The 21416-nt window shown below is 46.4% G+C and overlaps 1 protein-coding gene and 1 pseudogene across 1 annotated transcript in view; one reads left to right on the plus strand and one right to left on the minus strand.

The window, feature by feature from the left end:
- Positions 1-2210: 2210 nt before the first annotated feature.
- Positions 2211-2676, minus strand: LOC116905940 (annotated as a pseudogene).
- A 16204-nt stretch (positions 2677-18880) lies between these two features.
- Positions 18881-21416, plus strand: part of LOC116905258 (peroxisomal succinyl-coenzyme A thioesterase) — a 5068-nt gene continuing 2532 nt past the window's right edge. Inside the window, exons 1-2 of the mRNA XM_032908111.1 lie at positions 18881-19548; positions 21135-21337. Of these exons, the coding sequence (XP_032764002.1) occupies positions 19092-19548; positions 21135-21337 (660 nt within the window). The 5' untranslated portion in view covers positions 18881-19091. The remainder of the gene's footprint in view (positions 19549-21134; positions 21338-21416) is intronic.

A 21416-nucleotide genomic window follows, 5' to 3' on the forward strand; every position in this document is an offset into this window, starting at 1 on the left:
CCAACTATCAACAACCACGAACAATAAAAACTGTCACCGTGGTTAGGGATGCCAATAGGTACCACCATTTCCGAAGATGCCACCATAGGACCCAGCAACCACACTCCTTGAATGTATGTCCACACAAGTGCAAACTAATGGTTATAGGAGCTTGGCTCATGAATGCTACAACTTGGAAACAACCAATATGCCCTATCATAAACCAACAAGGTAATTTGTTACCTCCCCTCATTTTGTACCTGTTAATCAGAATGTGTTTTAAACGTGTGTGATTGGGGCAGTGCCATTCCAACGTAAACACCTTCGTGGCTTCATTGATTGCCAAAGGGGGTCTCATCTAAAGACTAGAAGGAACAAGGTTTCTCCAAGCAAGCACACAGATCGGAGTGGCACAGGCCAGCCTTGAGGAGAAGGGGTTGGAATATGGAAAACCATGGTAATGTGAGATGCCCATCTCTCTGGAGAGATTAAAGTGTAAAACGTAGGTGGGAAGATGAGGGAGAAATCTATTGGACTTCCTGGTCTTTTGTCCTGGCTTTCTGAAAGAAACCAGGACAGGCAGGGAACATTCAGCAAGCATCCCCCAAACTACATTCTAGGAGTTCTGTACTTACACAGGAAGCTGAAGGGGCTGGAACTGAGGGGATGGGACAGGGAGCAGGCCTAGTGACTGTGTGGGACAGCCAGTGCCACACACAGCCTGACCCTGGGAATTCTAGACTGCATGGACCATTCACACAAAGATAGAAGGACAGACTGATTAGACTGAGTTGGGACAGAGTCTCCTAGGGGGCTCTCCTGGAAGGGGAGTTAGGAACCTGCTTTCTGTCTGATGACCATGGAGGTCACAAGGACCCCGATTCTAGGGGATGTGAGAAGAGCTACAGTCAAGGAGCCAGGAGTGATCAAAGGAAGCCTTGACATCAGTTCGAGGTGGGCTGTCCCACTGCCCTGTTCACCCTTCACTCAGATGAAGAGAACTGGCACTCCGTGTCCCCCACCCCCAGACTCGCCCCCTAGTTTCTGAATGCTTCCAGCAGAATGGTTGCTGGGAGTGGGGAATGGTGAGCACAGGCCCAGTGTAAGCCGACCTTCTATCTGTTCATATAATCAGCACTGACCCGGGAACCTGGTCAGGCGTCCTGATTGCATAACATTACACTGTTGATAAAAGTCACCAGAGTGGCACCTGGTAGAGTTTCCCTCCTAACGTTTGGGGTGAGTTGGAACTGGGGTAAAGTTCATGGCAGGCTCTCAACTGGGTAACTTCTGTTCAAAGCTTTGGGAAGTGAGCCAAGAGCAGGATTAACTGCATAATGTCTGTGCACCCAGGCAGCCAGTGGCTGTGTGGAAGACCATACCGTCCATTTAAGCTACTCTCTCTGAAGGTAGAGACATAGGACCTCAATGTCCTATTTCAATATTAGATTCCTTAGAAGACACTGAATGCCCAAGTCCCAGTGGCCCAGAATAAAACACAGTTGTGAATTTCAAGGTAATTTAGACAAACTATCATGACAAGATAAACCTTTAGAAGCCTCAGTCCATTGGGCAAATTTGAGTGTTGAGGGTGTGGAGGAGGAAGGATCTGAGGGGGGCAGACCCTATCGACCATGCTACGTGGACAGAGAGAGAAAAACTGCCACTCCCAGAGTGCTGTGTTCAGTTACCATGTTTCTAAACCTTTTACTCTGAAGTGTTACCCTTCGCCCTGCCCCAGCTCTGAATAAAGACGCAGATTTGTATTCATTACAAGCTTTGGTACTGTAGCTGGGCAGATTCTCAGATGCTCTAACCCAACAATGCCGGCCTGGCCGATGTCCTGCCAGGCCGCCGGTTGCCTCTCTGATTCTATCCCTACACCTGCTTTTCCCTCTGTGTCTGGCTGGCTGATTCTCCCGTGCGTGCCTGACTCTTTTGCAGAGTTCTAACTCTCTCAGAAGTCCAGCCTGTTCTCTCTTGCTTTGCTGTAGGCAACCTATCTGTTGTTAAACCAATCAGAAAGTGACAGAGGGAGCGCTTGCAAAACATGATCAAACCATATGCTAATAAGACCTAAGTCCAGTGCGCACTCGGCTCTCCGCTGGGCACAGAAACCAGCATTTGAGCCATACAATCTTTACACAGTGCACAGAAAGATCACCCAACACTGAAATAATTTTTTTATGATGAAAAAAGTGTATATTTAGAATTAGCCATCTGGACTCACTTTAGATGACCCCAATCTTGTTGGCAGCATCTAGAGCATCATAATCAGGAACCAAGTGAACATGCGCCGCCTTCTCTCCTCAGGCCGAATCAGGGTATTGACTTTGGCCACATCAGTGTCATAGAGTTTCTTCACAGCCTGTTTGATCTGGTGCTTGTTGGCCTTGACATCCACAGTGAACACAAGCGTGTTCTTGTCCTCTATTTTCTTCATGGCCGACCCGGTGGTCAGTGGGAGTTTGATGATAGCATAGTGGTCAAGCTTGTTTCCCAGGGGTGCACTCTTTCAAGGATGTTTGGCTGCCTTCGGAGCCGCAGGGTCTTGGGCTGCTGGAAAGTGGGTGACGTTCGGATCTTCTTTTTATGGCTGTGGATGCCTCTCAGCACTGCCTTCTTAACTTTCAAGGCCTTTGCTTTGGCTTTGGCTTTGGGAGAGGCAGGAGCTTCCTTCTTCGCTTTCAGCACCATCTTGGCGAAAAAAAAGTGAAATAATTTTATACTTATACAAATCTTGAAAAAAAAAATTCTTAGAGTTCTGACACCCTCCACATAACAGTGCCAGCCAGATGGGTTAGCCAGCAAAGACAGCTGCTGAGGGGTTCAATCCCGGAGACCCACCCACCCCTATGAGGTGCTGTGGCACCTGCATACTCACAGACAAAATGAAACACCGATACATTTCTCACTTTGTTCCTTTTCTCCCGTTCTCCCGGAAGGCTTAGGCTTATCTGGATGAACAGGTACAGTAGGAGAGAGACTCCTCCTATCAGGTAATCTTAGGAAATTATTGGTCGCCAACGAAGTGGTGCTGGGGGGGGGGCTTATTTAGCTTATGCAGTGATCAAAGAATTACAGAATAAAACCTCAAAGTTCATCAGAGCATCAAGAGTGACAAAAATTCCAACACCTAGCCTTCTTACTTGTGGAAGCTTGTAGGCAAAAACAGTTAGAGAGCATCAAACGTTGCAGTGGGCCTGGGAAGTGACTGGCTTTTACTTAGATGGATTTTGTTTGTTTGCAGTATAGTTCTGTTGTTTGTAAGCAGCCCAAATGTCCACCAGCAATTGAGGGCAACAGAGGTGCACTTCTGTCGTCCAAGGATTTGAGCCATAGCTGTAAGAGTCAACGCAAGGACTCTCCACAGCTGTATTCGAGGAAACAATCAAACCCCATCACAGCAGTCCAGCGTCAGCCATTGAGATAAAATGTTGTGGGTTTGGGTTAATGCTGGGATTATGGGTTCCCAAACTGCAGGAGAACCCTGAATGTCAGCCACTGAGGGTACCTGCCTAAACTGGTTCTAATGGATAAAGAAAGTTGCCACATGCTAAATGGCATGGTAGGGTAATAGTTGGGTACGGAGACAGAGGCGGGATCTTAGGATTCATGGGTAAGGAGATGGAGGAAGAGGAATTAGAATTGCCAGGCCAGGGAAGGAATAGGGCGCAGGCTTGGGAACTGCGGAAGACAGAATCAGCCATGTAAGAGCTGGGGAAGAGCGGCCCCAGATCCCACCCCTGTTTGGGTCTGGGGTAGCAAAGATGTAATGTAGATTTTATTAGTAATAACTCAGGAGTATCGGAGGGGAGGCGTCAGCAATGTGGAAGTTTGGGAGTGGCCCAGCCATTGAGCTGTTTAAGGCATATTAAAATAGAAGGCTCTGTGTACGTCTGTGTGTGTGCGCGTGTATGTGCATCTGTGTGTGTGTGTGCCTGTGTGTGTGTGCGTGTGTGTGTGTGTGTGTGTGTGCGTGCGCGCGCGTGTCTGTGTTTGCGTGTCTTTCATTTGAGAATCCAGAGCATTGGGGTGGGTGGCGAGGAGCAGACTCTGCTGCCCAGGGGAGTAGAGCAGATTAGTCAACTACCACTACAAAAAAAGATCACAATGTAAATGAAAGTGTTTAAAATATGCCCAAAATGATCATTGTTGCTATCAGGAATCAGCTTTATGTTTGCGGATCACCTCCGAACCCAACCATGACGGTGATGTCACCCATAGGTGACAGGGACCCGTGCATCTGTTGCCATGGCAATCTCCATATATGTCTAGTGTTCACCTGACTCACCTCCCACCCTTGCCTGTGAGCAGTTACAACACTGCCCAAATAAAAAGCAGACCCTTCCTGACCTTCGTGGCTGCTTCTCTCTCTTTTCCCCCCTCGTCTCCATAGCTCCTGTTGCCCTTTCCCTACAATAAACCTCTCCCATGTGGAACCGCATTGACCTGGTGTGGTCTGTCCGGATGTGAGCCGAGTTTCTAACAACTGATATGATAAAGAAAGCCAAGAGAGGTCCACACACACCTGAGACGTAGTTGAGGGAGGGACAGGACATGGGAATGGTGGCATCTAGTGTAGTACTGACTATTCTCTGGCAGAGTGCTGTCCACCTTCCTGGGCCATCCTTTAAACTGGCTAACGTCAATCTTTTTTAAGGATGAGTGAAAGCCAGGCAGTGGTAACGCACGCCTTTAATCCCAGCATTTGGGTAGCAGAGGCGGGTGGGGTGGATTTCTTAGTTCAAGGCTAGCCTGGTCTACAGAGTAAGTTCCAGAGCAGCATGGGCTACACAGGGAAACCTTGTCTCAAAAAACAAAAACAAACAGACAGATGTGGTGAAGATCTCTATTACATAACATCGTGCAGATGTGTATGCAGCCTAGAAGAATGAATGTCTTAGAAGAATGAATATGAAATTTCTCAGGGCCTCTTTTACCCATCAGGCCTTTCTGTTTCTTCCTAATGTCCCATTCTATAGCTGGAGTACAGTTTGTGTCATTCACCAGTTGGAGGACTTTGTTTGCAGTCTGGATATTATGAAGAAAGTTGCTACCTACACTTGAGTACAAGATTTTGCGTGAACACAAGTTTTCTTTTTGTTTTTTTGTTTTTTTGTGTTTTTGTTTTTTGGGGTTTTTTTGTTTCTGTAGCTTCTTCAGACACACCAGAAGAGGGCATCAGATCTCATTACAGATGGTTGTGAGCCACCATGTGGTTGCTGGGATTTGAACTCAGGACCTCTGGAAGAGCAGTCAGTGTTCTTAACCGCTGAGCCGTCTCGACAGCCCAGCCCCCCCCCTTTTAATTTATTTGTTTTTTTGAGACAAGGTTTCTCTGTGTAGCCCTGGCTGCCCTGGAACTTGCACTGTAGACCAGGCTGGCCTCAAACTCAGACTCTCTCTGCTTCCTGAGTGCTGGGATTAAATGTACCATCATGCTCAGTGATGTGAACACAGTTTTTCCTTTCTCTTGGGTAAATACCTCACCAGAGCGAGACAGCTGAGTCATGTGGTAAGAATAGGGGTGACTTGTGAGCCTACTGCCCACTGGAGTTCCTAGACTGGTTTTACATTATCCAGCAATATGTGATGTTTCTGATTGCTGTACACCCCTAGTGACAAATGGCATTGTCCTGTTTGTGGGTCAGGGGAGGACAGTGCTTTTGTTGTTATAATTCATTTGTAAAACATTTTCAAGGTCTAAATATTTCAAGGTGTAAATATCCATGGAGAGTTGAGATTCTGAGTAACAAAAGGAAATAGAGATTTAACTGAAGGACGCTTGCAGGCTGGAGCCTAGCAAACATGGAGCAGCAGGTCTTGTCCCCGCTTTCCTCTTTCATCTGCCTTGCTAAACAATTAGGTTACTCTCCTTAAGCTGTTCCCAAGGTCTGTTCCCTTTTTCCGCCACTTCCTTATACCTGACTCATTCCTGAGGCTGATCACCGAGATCCAACTACCAAAGCCTCAAGGTCCAGCAATCAACCCTTCCCCCACACTGACTATCTTAATTGAGCACCCAGATCAGAACTTACCAAGCCTTCCTAGTTCATTTCAACACAGACACAGACACAGACACAGACACACACACACACACACACACACACACACACACACACACACACCTGCACCTGCTGCTGCTTCAGTCACCTTGACTCTCTGCCTTGCTTAGCAAAGGATCTCTTTGTGTGCAGAAATTGGTGGTTGGGTGTGGTCTGTGCCTAAGTCTGGGGTCCAGAGCAGTGCAATCCAGGGTACCTGGGTCCCTTCTTTAGCCAGGGATGTTTGAAGACTGAAGAAGTCTTGCATGAAATTTTGATTGTCAGAAGAAAAAAAAGCAATCGATGCCCTTTGTCCTTATTTTTTAGTCATTTTTAAAGTGATGTTTAGCTTTGGTTTGGTTTGTTTTTTCCCCAGAACCAGGGCCCCATCCTGGGACTGTGAACCACTTTGGAGTTGGCGGTGGCCTTCTGAAGTGTAGCTAGGATGGTGGGGAAGGGTTTCACCACGATGGCTTCAGCTTTTTATAACTGTGATGACCTCCCCTGAAGCGTGGAGAGCCTCTGACTGGAGGATTTTGAAGAAGCTGTAAACGATATGTTTAACCACCCAGGGATTAGTGTTTCTCCAAGTTTTATATCCCTATCAGATCTTCTCCTACATGCTCTTGGTTTCAGAGATGTAACACATTTCTGCTGGATAGTGGTGGCCCACGTCTTTAATCCTAGCTTTCAGGAGACAGAGGCAGGCAGATGTCTGACTTTAAGGCCATCCTGGTCTACAGAGTTCCAGAACAGCCAGGGCTACACAGAGAAACCTGTCTGAAAGACTAATAGAGGATGATGATGATGATGGTGGTGGTGGTGGTGGTGGTGGTGGTGAGGAGGAAGAGGAAGAGGAGGAGGAGGAGGAAGAGGAGGAGGAGGAGGAAGAAGAGGAGGATACACTCCTAACACTCATCTCTATCCTACTAACCACTTAATTTTATAACACCTACCACAGATTCTTCTCTTTGTTTCTTTCTTTTCATGTATGTATGTGTGTGGGTGTATGTGTGGATGCAGATGTATATGTGCATACGTGTCTATAAAGGTCTCAGGAAAATGTCAGGAATTTTCTATTGTTCTTCTATCTTATTCTTTGAGGCAGGTCCCTCGAGCAAGCCCAGTGATCATCAATAGGACAACTCACTCCTGGGATCCCCCGCCCCATCATCTCCTTCATAGGCTGGAAGTTTGGTCATCATGTCTACCTGGCATTAATTACGTAGGTCCTAGGGATCCACACTCCTGTAGTTGCTTGTAGCAAGTGCTTTAGCCACTGAGCCACCTCGTTACTGTGCCCTGCCATAGACACAGCAGACACTTCTCACTTATTTTCTTTTTTTTTTTTTTTTTTTTTTTGGTTCTTTTTTTTTGAGCTGGGGATCGAACCCAGGGCCTTGCGCTTCCTAGGCAAGCGCTCTACCACTGAGCTAAATCCCCAACCCCACTTATTTTCATATTAGTGAATATATTGCTACTTGAGACAGAATTCTGAGTTCCACTAGGCTACAATTTCATAATACACCTCGAACACTTTTGAGAATCTCGAGTTTACTGACAGACCTGAAGGAGGAGAACAGAAGCAAGCCTGTAGAGGGAGCTTGCCTGTTCAAATGTTTGTGTGTGACAAACCTCTCTCCCTTTGTGGAAGCCCAGGTTAACTTTAGAGGAGAACTTGGCGACCAATTCCTATGTTTGGGGAATGTTTTAACGTTTCCAGAGAACCAGGACAGTAAGTAGCCCGGCTCTGGAGCCAGGACTTAACAAGAAAATTCAAGAGCTAACACGGTAAAGGAGCAAAGAGTACACAAATACTTTTTTACTTATTTTTATGTTAAAAACCAAAGGTGACACTTAAGAATCTTCGGCTTCCACAATCTCAGCGAGCTACAGAACGTGATGGTGGGTAGACAGTTGTACCAGTCATTCTCATCGTTGCTGAGACCAAACACCCAATAGAAGCAGCTTTAAATGGGGCTTATTAGGGCCCATGGTGTGGGACATTACAGTCTACCAAAGTGTAGAAAACACAATGGCGGATACATCAGGATACATTCAGTTCAAGATGGAAGATGCTGGGCTATAACCCCACCCACACCACCCGGGTGATCTATTTCTTTTAGGCAGGCCCCTCTTCCCAAAGATTCTATAGCCTCCCAAAAGAGCAGCACAGCTGGGTACCAAGTTTTCAAACACAGGAACCCATGGGGGACGATTCACATTAAGCCATAATTTTGTTCTGCACGCTCATGGCTGCCTCATGATGCCAATCTAGTCACTCCAACTTCAAAAGCGCTCACAGCTTTAACAGAATTATCACTGTTGAAATGTCCAAACTCTCTTCTGCTGTCCAAAGCAACTCATAACTGTGAACTCCTATAACTGAAAAAAAAAAAACAAGTTATTTACAATATCTAAAACAGCACAGAGGAAACAGTCCCATTCTAAACAACAAAGAAAGATTGGACCAAAAGGCTAAAGCAAGCAGGGTGAACACAAGCCTTGGGGCTCCATACCCCGAATCCAGGTGTTGTGTGGCATCATCTGAGTCCCGAAGGTCTTAGGTGGCTCCACTCCTATAGCCCGGCTATCTGGCAAACACAGTTTCTCTGTTAGACTGGTTCCATTCAGTGATCAACCACAGTAAATGTACTTACTGGCTCTCCGTTCATTGATTGGAGGTTTTGAAACTATCTACCTATAGACTAGAGTAGGTCTTAAATTCTTACAGATTCTTCCAATTCTGTTTTTCTGCAATAAAATTGCAGGAACAGAAGCCGTACTTTTCTAAGGTCTTGTAAGCCAAAGGTGGACAGTTGGAAGGAAATCACAAGGGATCGACTTCATTCCCGCTACAAGAACACATAGAAGGCTCATCAGATTATCCAGCATCATAAACAGAGACAGGTCAGACGTAAACACAGATGAGCATTCAATGTAAGAACAAGACTAGGTTGTAATGAGACAGGCTAGTGCTTGGGTTTTTTTTCTTAACTTGGAAGGACAACAACATAGTTAAAAATCTTACACTCAGGGGCTCGGTGGTTAAGCGCATTCACTGCTCTCCTTGGGGAATCCTGGCTTGATTCCCAGCACTCACGATTGTCTGTAACCAGTTCTAGGGGATCTGACACATCTCTGCCCTCCATGGGTACCAGACATACAAGGGTTTCACAGCTATAAATGCAGGCAACACGCCATAGCTCGAATAATTTTAAAACCGTAATAAAAAGTCAAAGAGGTAGATTTGCAAGTTCTTAGAGTCAAATTGAAGCTGCATGTGTGGGTTCTAAGTAATTAAATAAAGCCACTGGGCTATAAAAGAAGGGTTCTCACACACAATTGGATGGTACAATCTAACAAAATGCTAACAGGTCTTCACGCCCTTGTGCAAAGGCAAAGGCAACACTGTAACAATAACAATGCTACTTCGTTTTTATTTGAGACAGGGTCTCACTATGTAGCCCTAGCTGGACTGGAACTCTTTATGCAGACCAGGCTGGCCTTGAACTCACAAGAATCACCTGCCTAGGTCTCTGGGATTATAGGTGGGCAACCCCACACAGACTAAGGATTCTTCAGTCACATCTCCCCAGCTATGCAGCTCAGCCTCAAAGACAAGCTAGACATCTCTGGTCGTCCTTCTGTGTTGAAGGGTGGCTTATCTTATGTAACATTCCCTTTCAGTCTTTCCCTTGCCTCGGTGTCCTTGAACAGAATGTTTCCTGTGGCAGGAGTGTTCCCATTGCCCTGCTACCCTGTCCAAATAGAGACTAGTACTCTCTGGAGACCCCGTGATCGTTATTCAGGTTGACACTTGCAATGTGGTGATTCCTCTGTAAAATAATGGAAGTCCCTTTCCCTGCTACAAGTGAAAGGGGACATGCTGTCGTTGGCTACTATCTCCATGAAGAAATGGACCATGGTAAGGGAGAAAGGCATGGATCAGGGAAATCCGCTGCAGACAAAGCTCTGCTCAGTTAGCTCTCTATGGGGGATGGGTGTGGGGGAGTGTGGGGGAGCAGGAGTGACCTTAAGTTTCTCTTTGGAGTGCTTCGCAACATTTCAACTGTTAGTGATAAAAGGCTGAGTACTGATAAAGCCAGAGGACACATTTTATATTTTATTCTAGGCTGAGAGAACACAGGAGAGAAGCAGGTCACATCAATGACGCTGAACCAGAGAAGAGAGTCTTACTTAAGTTAAACACTCACCTTCAACGTGACTGTAAGAATTAGATGTTATATGTCTTTTGCTATGCACAGCTGTTTCCATGACTTAAATTATGCAATGAGGAACAACTACCAAAATGACTTAGCTTTTCATTATAATATAGAGAAACTGATATACCATCTCCCCCAAAAGATTTACATCTAAACCCTCCCCTTCCAAATGGTTAGAGGCAGAATTATCTTAGAGAACCAGACAGTGTTGGCAATGCATACTCAATGTTGCTAAAATATTTACTTTATATTGTTTCTCCAGCAGTTGTCTGGCCAAGCAGTCTGGTTCTAATGGTTGGTATTCTAACACGATTACGAAAGTAATCAATAGAAACCCCTCAGTACCCAAACTTCCAAGTATCAGCTATCAATGGGGTAAAAGTCAGGGCAAGCATTCAACCAGGTAAATTTATACGGTTCAAGGTCATGGGCTGTGAGCCAGCCGAGGGCCACTACCAGAGCTTCTGTTGTACCCAGCAAGTGACTACTCTGAAAGCCATGTGCTCCCCTTAAGCTAGCTGCCCCAAATGTGAGGAACATTTCTTTATAAACTAAGGATGAGGCCAGGTAACATTAATTCATATTTGATGTATTAATGGTATATCGGCCACTTTACTGAAGTTTTATCGATCCATATGCCTTTTACTAGGATACCATGTGTTTGTATTCAGGCATATACTATATAACAGAGTAAAGTTTTTTAAAAAGCATCCCCACTATTTATATTTTCAAAGTCTGGAAGGGGGTGGAGCTGCGGTGCTTGTTTGATTTTATTTCATTTTCCTTTTTAGTGAGGGGTTTGACTTGCACATTAGCTTAATTTTATTTTTGTCTGCATGTATGCTGGGTACCACGTGTGGGCCTGAGGAGGCTGGGCGAGGGTGTTGGATCTCCCGTAACAGGCAGTTGTGAGCCACCACGTGCTTGTTGGGCATTGAGCTGGAAAAAGCAGCTAGTGCTCTAGGAGTGATCCACCTCTCTAGCCCCTCACACGGGAGTCTTCAAGACGGGCGACTTCTATATTCATGGTGAGAGAACAGTTGTCTAACGCTCTCTCTATTGGCAACCGGGGAGAACATTGGCTAAAGTGTTGTCGGAAAGACGGTGAGGATCCTCTGAAAGGGTGAAGCCTCTGTCTACACAACAATTAAGGAAACTCTTTACGGGCTGGGGATTTAGCTCAGTGGTAGAGCGCTTACCTAGGAAGCGCAAGGCCCTGGGTTCGGTCCCCAGCTCCGGGAAAAAAAAAAAAAAAAAAAAAAAAGGAAACTCTTTACCTGACACAAATGGCCATGCTCTTTTCTGTCTTACTTCCTGGTGAAGGCCAAACCTTGAGAAGTCACAGTATAATATCAGGGAATCATTCCTCTCGTCCCTCAGTATCGGTGCTGTGCTGCGTCATACAAATCTCCTGGAAGAGATGTGTCTGAACGTTTGATGTGAAAGGCACTGTTGGTTGTCAAATCAACTACAACTAAAACTCCAGTAGCTGGGCATGCCTGTGAGGGGCCTTATTGCCTGGATCTTTGGAAATGGGAAGACACTCTGTGAAGCTGACCCACTTTCTGGTGGCAGCCTACATGAAAGGTCATGGGAGAAGGAAGCTTTTACTTCCTGCCTACTTGTCCTCATTCTCACCGGCAAGTTCATCTACCCTGATGCAGAGGCGTCCCCTTCACTGGAGTTAGAACCCAGTTCTTTGGGATTCCAATGTGGACTGAAGAATCAGCAGCCCTCTAGGATTTCCCTAGGACTCCAGCGTCAGATTGGAATTGGTGAGACATCCTGTCTTGTGAAATGAGCAATTTCTAAATTCTTGGCCTTTCTGTCAGAAGGCCGAATCTCACATTATCACATGATAAACCCCGCCAGATGTTATAAATAGAAAGAAAATGATCCTTAAAATGCCACAAGCTCCAGCCTAGTGCAGTGAATCCACTTCTGCTTCTAGGAAAGTCTGGCTTTGCTTGCGGGTTGATATCAACTGAGGACCCGGTGACCTCTAGAATCCCCTGGGGGACCTGCCTCCGGGCACGCCTGTATGCGATTCTCTACTATAGGTTACTGAGGCCGGAACTCCCACCATTTCCTGTGCAGTCATTCCCTGAGACCCTGGACTGTATCCAAAGGAGAAAGTGAACTGAGCTGCTCATCTCTCTCTTCTCCTTACTGCAGATACAATGTGACCAGCTGCTCGAGCTCCTCTGCATTCCTGTTATGGTGGGCTGTGCCCTTCAACTGCGAGACAGAATAAACTCTCTGTCCCTTTTTCATTTTATTTTATCAGGGGGAGGGGAGGGTACCATGCCATGGTGTATGCCTACAGAGGTCAGAGGACAACTTATGAGAGTCGGGTCTCTACTACACATGGGTGTCAGGAATGAAACCCAAGGTCATCAGGTTAGGCCACTTTACTCTAAGCCAAACATTGATACTGTTCCAAATGCTGGTTCTGTTCACTCTGGGGGTTTTAAATATCCACCTGTAGGTCAACCCATGCTAAAATTATCCACCTATTGACTAATTTGTCCTAAATTATCCACCTGTACACTAATCCATCCTAAATTATTCTGGGCTCCTCCAGTCCTCTTTCTCTGACAGATTACTAACAGTAGGAACTGCTCCTTCCTAAAGCCCCGTAAGCAGAGTTAGAAACAGGAAGCAGATTTTAAAGTTATGTTATGCCCAAGTCACAAGGACCTGAAAGACCACCAAGGAGCCAATTCTGATGCAAACACTAAGAGCAAGGTCTGTCACCTACCTCCCCTCGACCCCCACCACAGCAGGTCAGAGTGACAGCCCTGAGTCTAGGGGTACAGGATATTTATTGTAGTATAGCTAGTTTGGGGGAATTTCTATACGGGTCAGAAAGTTAATATTTTAAAAACTGCGTTTCTGGCGCAATCTGCAGGAACCAAACACAGGGGTAGAACAACCTGACAAACAGGATGGTCAGGTTATCTGTTCTCTGTACAATGTCTTTGGTCCTGCTGTCGCTAAGGGGAGGTGGGGTGAGGGGGGTGGAGGGGTGTGGTCTGTCACTGTCACGGGATGTTTGCTCAGATGGACTTTGTGATTTTCTTCCTGGAATTGGAGTTTAGCTCCCAGTCTTGCACAAAACGGAGTGTCTTCAAACAGTTGGTTGGGCTTTACACCATCGATGGAGACTCTGCCTCTACTTCTTTCCTCTATACTTTGTTACCTTTTGTTCACAAGGATAATGACTGACACATTTAAAACTAGCTACAGCACGTGACTCCACTGACCTAAGGAACTCTCCACACTGCCATCTAGTGGGCAGATGCTGTATGCTCCTCTTGGCCTTGTTCACGTCCTGTAGAAGTCTGTGGAAGTACAACTCCTAAGGGAACAACACTGGCCCCATGCTTACCGAGTATGTTTGATACTTTCCTGTTGCTGTGACCAAACAGGAAGCAGATTTTAAAGTCAGTTAAGAAGATTTAGAAGTTAAGAAGATTTCTGATGGGGTTGGGGATTTAGCTCAGTGGTAGAGCGCTTGCCTAGCAAGCCAAGGCCCTGTGTTCGGTCCCCAGCTCCGAAAAAAAAAGAAAGAAAAAAAAAGATTTCTGATGCGATAAACAGAGACGATTAAATATTGGATTAAATATCGGAACGGATAGAATATCAATCAAGATGCGGATCCTGGAAAGGGCCAGGCCAGCTGTCAGGGAACTCACCAGCAGTGAAGTCCCTCTGCACTCACCCTTCCTACAACTGTGGTGAGGGTGGGGAACTGATCCTGGATTTACCTTGGAATGCTTCACACTTCAACTTTCAAGGGAAATGTTAAACACTCAGAAACCACAGCAAATATTCAATTATCCCATTACTAAAGTGCTCCAGGAGAAAGGCAGGCCACAGTGGTCAGTCTGAATTGTAAGAGCTTCTTACGGGACCTTAAGGTGCTATAGCTTTGAACCATACTTACGCTTCTTACCCATTTGTGGTGCTGGGCTAGTACTCAGTCCTGTGCTTGCAGCTAGGGCTCTAATGCTGATTCACAAGCCTTGGTGATGTTTCAGACTAGAGGCTCTGTTTCTGTGTTTGATGAATAAGGATATTTTTCATGACTCTAAATTATAGGATTTTTGTATTAAAACCTCCCAAATGATATCATTCTGGATTTGTGTATGTGTGTAAAAAGAGTGCCTATGTGTGCACTAATTTTGGAATATTTAACTCTTCTTCTCTCAAGTACTTAGGGGCAGTGCTATTGAAGGGCGATGTTGGCAGTGAGCAGATAGATTGTAAACATTAAACAATTGTTTTTCCCTTTCTAGCTCCTGCTCCTGGAATGGAGACTCTGGGGCTGATTATTTATTAATAAATGCCTAGGCCGCGAGTTTGGCTCACTCCCCAACTATCTCATAACTTATTTAACCCATGTAAATTATCCTATCTCTTCCACATGGTTAGTTACCTCTCTTCAGTTTTACCCGCCCAAGTCTGGAGCAAATCCTCTGTGTTCTACACTGAGTTCAGCTACCTGCTGGTTTACAACATCTGTCCCCCCATTTCCCGAGCAAATCTCTCCTGCCTCTCACTATTTCCCACAATCCTCTCTTCCTGCCAGGGTCCCACCTCCTATTTCCTGCTGCAGTTCATTGGCCATAGGCTGTTTTTTTTATTGATGGGCGTTGCTTATAAGAGATTCTCTCTCCAACAGATTAGATAGTCAGCAAATAATGTAGTCTTTTTTTTTTCTTTTCTTTTCTTTTTTTTCGGAGCTGGGGACCGAACCCAGGGCCTTGCGCTTGCTAGGCAAGCGCTTTACCACTCAGCTAAATCCCCAACCCCAAATAATGTAGTCTTATGTCAGTGTCTGGTTCTGTTTATATAACAGGTCCACAGCACAGCTGTATAGCAATGCTTGTGGGCTGGCTAATAAAATTACATAAGTAATCAATGGTCCATGAAACATGGAATCTCTTAACCTGTGTATCAGCTGCATCGGGGGCAAAGGTCTCGGCAAGGACCCAAGTAGGTGACTTAAAGATCAGGGTTCTGGGAAAGAGTCCATAGGGGTCCCATCAAGACAATGACAGGACTTTTGTACCCAAACTGGCAGTGGTTGTCATGAAAACTGTGCCTTCCTGTTTCTTTTAATTGTCCTTCGTATAAACAACCTTCCTATTGTGTCTGATGGGGTTGGCTCTGCTTTTTAAGGTTTACGTATTTTATTTTATTTTATTTTATTTTATGGCTGTTCTTCCTGCCTGTATGTCTGTGCACCACAAGCAAGCGTGGCGCTTTGCAAGGTCAGAAGAAATGTCAGATCCCCTGCAGCTGGAGTTACACATGGTTATGAGCCACCACTATGTAGATGCTGGGAACCCCATCCTGGGTCCTCTGCAAGAGCAACAAATGCTCTCAATAACTGAACTATTTCCCTACCCCTATCTTCTGTTTGGCTCCCTAAAGTCCTCCCAAGGCTGTGTGCTAAAGACTTAGCCTGTGGCACTACTGGGAGGTTGTACAACCTTAGGAGGTAGGGCCTGATAGAGGTGAGGCCACAGGGAGCGTGCCCTTGGGAGATGTCACCCTTCCCCCTCTGCTTCCCAGCAGCCCCGACAAGGGGCAGCTCTGCTCTGCCACAGGTGTCCTGCACTGGTGTTCTGACTTACCACAGATCCAAAGCAATACAGCCAAGCTACTGTAGAGTGGGATCTCTGAAGCCAGGAGCTAAGAGATGCCTTTCTCCCTTGTATCAATAAGCTGAGTAGATCAGGTGGTTTGTCAGAGACAGGCAAAGCTGATTCTTACATCTCCCTTAAAGAATAAGACTGGGGGCTGGGATAACTCAGTGGCAGAGCCTTGGCTAACATGCTTGTGGCTCTAGGTCTAATCTCTAGCAGCACAGAAACAAAACAAAACCTGGGTGGTGGTGGCACTTGGGTTTGATCTCAGCACTCAGGAGGCAGAGGCAGGAGGATCTTGAGTTCAAGGTCAGTCTGGTCTACAGAGCTAGTTCTAGGACAGCTAGGGTGATACAGTAACACCCTGTCTTGAAGAACCGAAAACAGAAAAAAAAGAAAAATAATAACAAAAACAACAGCAATAAAAAGCAGCAGCAACAAGAAGAAGTACAGGAAGCCCTGGAGGAAAAGACTCGAGTAAGAAATGCACCACCAGTTTGCGCTGGAGAAACTGTATACCCAGTGGCTTGGGCCCAGAAACCTCCATCTTTTGTTTTACTTATTTATATGTTTGTTTATGTATTTGTTTTTCAAAGATGTATTTATTTAATGTATGAGTACACTGTCACTATTTTCAGACACACCAGAAGAGGGCATCAGATCTCATTACAGATGGTTGTGAGCCACCATGTGGTTGCTGGGAATTGAACTCAGGACCTCTGGAAGAGCAGCCAGTGCTCTTAACCAATGAACTATCTCTCCAGTCCGTTTTTTTGTTTGTTTTTAAAGATACATTTCATTTTTAAAATAACTTTATTTTTATTTTATGTGCATTGTTGTTTTGGCTGCATGTCTGTCTGTGAGGGTGTCCGGTCCCCTGGAACTGGACTTACAGACAGTTGTGAGCTGCCCTGTGGGTGCTGAGAATTGAACGCAAGTCCTCTGGAAGGACAGCCAGTGCCCTTCTTAACCACTGAGCATGCCCTAGCTGGAAAGCACCACATTTTTAAAAAGCTGTACTTTAGGATACAGAGGAGGAAGGATATGCAGCAGGCAGGTGCACTGGTTCTACAAGTCAGGTCAGCCCTGTTGAGCCATTCCTGTCAGAGATTGCCCTGTTTTATTGTTCTCGTGGCCTCTTTAGTTTGATAACATTTTTTTCAGCCTCTCAAATCTTGCACACATAGTAAGGCTCTCTCTAATTCTCATCAAACTTCCCATAGCACTAAGATCTTACACAGGACACAGACATCCACATCTAGAAATACCATTGACAGAACAACTGTGAGTCTCTCTGAAATTAATTTACTGCTTCCTTGAGGAAAACATTTATTCCTGTGGTAACTCATTGGCTACTAAAAAGAAGCATGCCTTGTGTCGTTCGCCCTACAGATAGACAAAAGAAGACAAGGTCAGGGTCCCTCCTCCAGCCACTCCCTTCTACTCTCAGAAAATTCCAATACCTTAGATGTTATCTCAGAGTCACAGAAAAGTAAATGGTCTTGAGTTTAAAGAGGCTGCCTGGGCTGGGAACACAGCTCAGTGGATTACACCCTGCTGTGGGAGAAGGAGGACTGGAATTTAGATCCTCAGGATTCACGGAAGGCTCAGTGAGTGTGCGAGCCCACTTGTACTCCCAGAACTCCAGAGGAAAAACCAGGAGGTCCCAGAGCAGTAGAACCCAGACCTCGAGTAGAGTAAGGAAACCTGCGTCAGTAAATAGAGAGTCGTCTAAAAAGACACTGACACTGACCTCCAGCCTCTGCACACACAAGTGGACACATGCATGCACAGTCACACACATCCCACACACATACACATATAAACACACAAGGGGAGGTTGACACTGTATGTTTATAAGAACTCTCGAAATCACCCGGAGGCTATCCGTTTTGTCACAGAACAACTTAAAAGATACAAATTGGCTGTACTCTCTAGAACTCTCTAGAACCTCATTCTTCAGTGTGCTCCTGCCAGGCTGAGTAGAAGAAGTGGTTGTTATAGACAGGCTAATAAAAGCAGAAATAAAGAACAAAGACAGGATTTGTCATTTCAAAAGTGTTTCTTTTAGTAAGGTAGCATCGGGGAGACAGAAGAAAAGTGACACAATGTTTAACTTCAGGTTACTTAAAGTAAAGATGCTAAGATTAACCAGGCAAGGAAAAAGTGCCCGGAATGTCACTCTCCTGTCTCTCAAGAAATAATTCAGTTCAGTTTGATGACTGGAATCTCAATGCTCACTTCTACATAACTCATAGAGGAGGCTAACTCATTTCTCCATCTAACTGGTCTGGTAGTTCCCAGTGCAGTGGCTTATCTGAAACCAGAGTCCCCATCATTTCCATAGAACACCTTTTTTTTTAAAAAAAAGATTTATTTATTACATTATTATATTTATGTTATTATTTACTATAGCTGTCTTCAGACCAGAAGAGGGCATCAGATCCCATTACAGATGGTTGTGAGCCACCATGTGGTTGTGGGATTTGAACTCAGGACCTTTGGAAGAGCAGTCAATGCTCTTAACCCCTGAGCCATCTCTCCAGGCTCATAGAGCACCTTTTATGGACTTTACTTAAGTACGGTCTTCTCAGTCCCATTACATTTACCACAGGACAGAACATTGCCTCAGTTGATGCTCTTCCCTCGGGACGTTTCAGTTTGAACATCTGTCTTATGTGTATATAGTGGGATGTCAACAAGCATCCTAAACCCAAGCCAGGAGGTTGCATAAGCACTCACATATCCGAATATTACGCTGCACCATTTTATCAGGCCACTGGACAACACTGGACGTTGGATGAAGCCAACTTCCCTTCAGAGAACTTTCTTTGGAACCCTTGACATCTGCTCAGCCCCTAGATCTTTCAAGCTTCCAAGTAAAGGTGGGTCCAGGCAACCACATCAGTGGCCTCTTCATCCTGTACCTGAGAGCCATTTGATTCATTCACCAATCACTTTCACAACACCACATGGGAGTGGCGAGAAGTAGAATCCTATGGCCTGAATCCAGAATCAGGGCTCAGCCCTGAAGCCAGACCTCTGACCTCTCTGTACCCAAATTGCTGACAGACTTTGGTGCCTCTCTTGTCTGGGTCCTAGAGACCCACCAGGTCGGCTCCACAGCAGGCCAGGCTCCGCTCCGAACTCCGCGTGGTGCTCCCGGAAGTTTTCAGCTCCCCATGGCTGCGACGCTGAGCCTGGAGCCTGCCGGCCGCAGCTGCTGGGACGAGCCGCTGAGCATCACGGTGCGCGGCCTGGCCCCCGAGCAGCCCGTCACGCTGCGCGCCGTCCTGCGCGACGAGAAGGGCGCGCTCTTCCGAGCCCACGCGCGCTACCGCGCCGACTCCCACGGAATGCTGGACCTGGCGCGCGCTCCCGCGCTGGGCGGCAGCTTCGCGGGGCTCGAGCCCATGGGGCTGATCTGGGCCATGGAGCCCGAACGGCCTTTCTGGCGTCTGATGAAGCGCGACGTGCAGACGCCCTTCGTGGTGGAGCTGGAGGTGCTGGACGGACACGAGCCCGACGGCGGGCGGCTGCTGGCCCGGGCGGTGCACGAGCGTCACTTCATGGCTCCCGGGGTGCGGCGCGTGCCCGTGCGCGAGGGCCGGGTGCGCGCCACACTCTTTCTGCCTCCAGGTGAGTTGGGTTGTAGACGGTGGTAGCTTGCAGGCTAAGTCTAGGGATGGGGTGGGGGTCTGGGCTTCCTAGGAAGTTGCTATTGGCCATTTCAGTGGCCACGCAAACAGGTTGGGGGGGGGTGGGTTTCATACAGTAGCAAGTGCCCTTTGCTTGCATTATCTCATTTAATTCTGTTTATCCCAAATAATGTTACCAGCTGATGAAAAACAAAACAGGTGAACTTTGCTGCAGTACTCTACCTTACAGATCTCACCAGGCATCACGGTTAAGAGAAATGATAGAGGAGACTGCCACACTGCCCTTCACACAGGAAGCCCCTTCCCCCACTCCACCCCCGCCCCTAGTCAGCGCGCGCACGCGCGCGCGCGCACACACACACACACACACACACGTACGCGCGCGCACTCGCACACGCGCGCACACACTCACACAACCTCAAGGGTTAGTGCCGTAGTACATCCAGCTTAGCATCAATCGTTTTTGTTCTTGTTATTTTAAATGTAACTTTGTGCTGGTTTGTGAGATGACTCAGTGATTAAGAGCACTCACTGGCTGCTTTGCCAGAAGTCCTGGGTTCAATTCCCAGCACCTGCATGGCAGCCCATAGCTGTCTGTAACTCCAGTTCTGGGAGATCTGACACTCTCACATAGATACACTCTCACACAGATAAATATGCAAGCAAAAAGCCAACGAATATAAAATAAAAATAAATTTAACTTTATTTTGTTTTCTCATGTGTGTATGGTTTGTGTGTGCTGGTGCTCACGGGGGTCAGAAGAGGGAACCAGATCTCCTTGACCTGGGGTTACAGGTGCTTGTGAGCTCCAGTTTTGGGTCCTGGGTCTTCTACAAGAACAGGGAGGCCTCTCAACCACTGTAGCACTTTCCAGCCCCCCATACACACACACACACACACACACACACACACACACACACACACACACACACACACTTCCCATTGTCTGCAGCCCTCAGCAGAGCAGGAGGAGGGGACAGTCCAAGGCATGCAAGTCCTCCTTCCAAAATGTATTCCTCACCCCAAGATTTATCAGTCTCCCTGTAACAACAGCCAATCTGTAGAAGTATGCAAATAGGGGTTGGGGATTTAGCTCAGTGGTAGAGCTCTTGCCTAGCAAGCACAAGGCCCTGGGTTCGGTCCCCAGCTCTGGGGGTGGGGTGGGGAAGTATGTAAATAGCTTCTTACAGAATCATTGATAAATTTCCAATCTTAAACGGTATCATTTATAGCAACCCTTCCCCCCCAGAACCATGTAATTGATTTACAAAGAAAAGTACATTTTGTATTTACAAAGAAAAGTGGTTTTGTATTGGGCCAAATTCATAACTGTCCTCCCGTGGCTTGTGGGCTACAGTTTGGATTCCAGAAGAGAATTAAAATTCATGAGACAGCTTAGTTTTTTTTTCTCACTCCAAAGCTCCTGTGTCTCCCTTCAGTAGTGACATGGGGATCTGTTTTCCTGGATTCATAGAAACCAACTAAACAATTTAGAAAGGTGTCTAAGAGAGAAGCAAATTCTTTGGATTGCATGATGCATTTGCCTTGTCATGTTCCCCTCTGTAGGACAAGGACCCTTTCCAGGGATCATCGATGTCTATGGTGTTGGAGGGGGCCTATTGGAATACCGAGCCAGCCTTCTGGCTGGTCATGGCTTTGCCACATTGGCTCTGGCTTTTTATGGCTTTGAAGATCTCCCTAAAGAGTTCAATGTCATAGAAGTGGACTACTTTGAAGAAGCAGTGTGCTACATGCTCCAACACCCGAAGGTTCTCGTGTGCTTTATTCACTCGGTGTCCCTGGGAACATCTCTCCACAGGGGTGGTCTCCTGCACCAGCTGTACTGAG

Source organism: Rattus rattus, chromosome 7 (assembly GCF_011064425.1).
Source record: "Rattus rattus isolate New Zealand chromosome 7, Rrattus_CSIRO_v1, whole genome shotgun sequence".
In the NCBI taxonomy this organism is placed as follows: domain Eukaryota; kingdom Metazoa; phylum Chordata; class Mammalia; order Rodentia; family Muridae; genus Rattus; species Rattus rattus.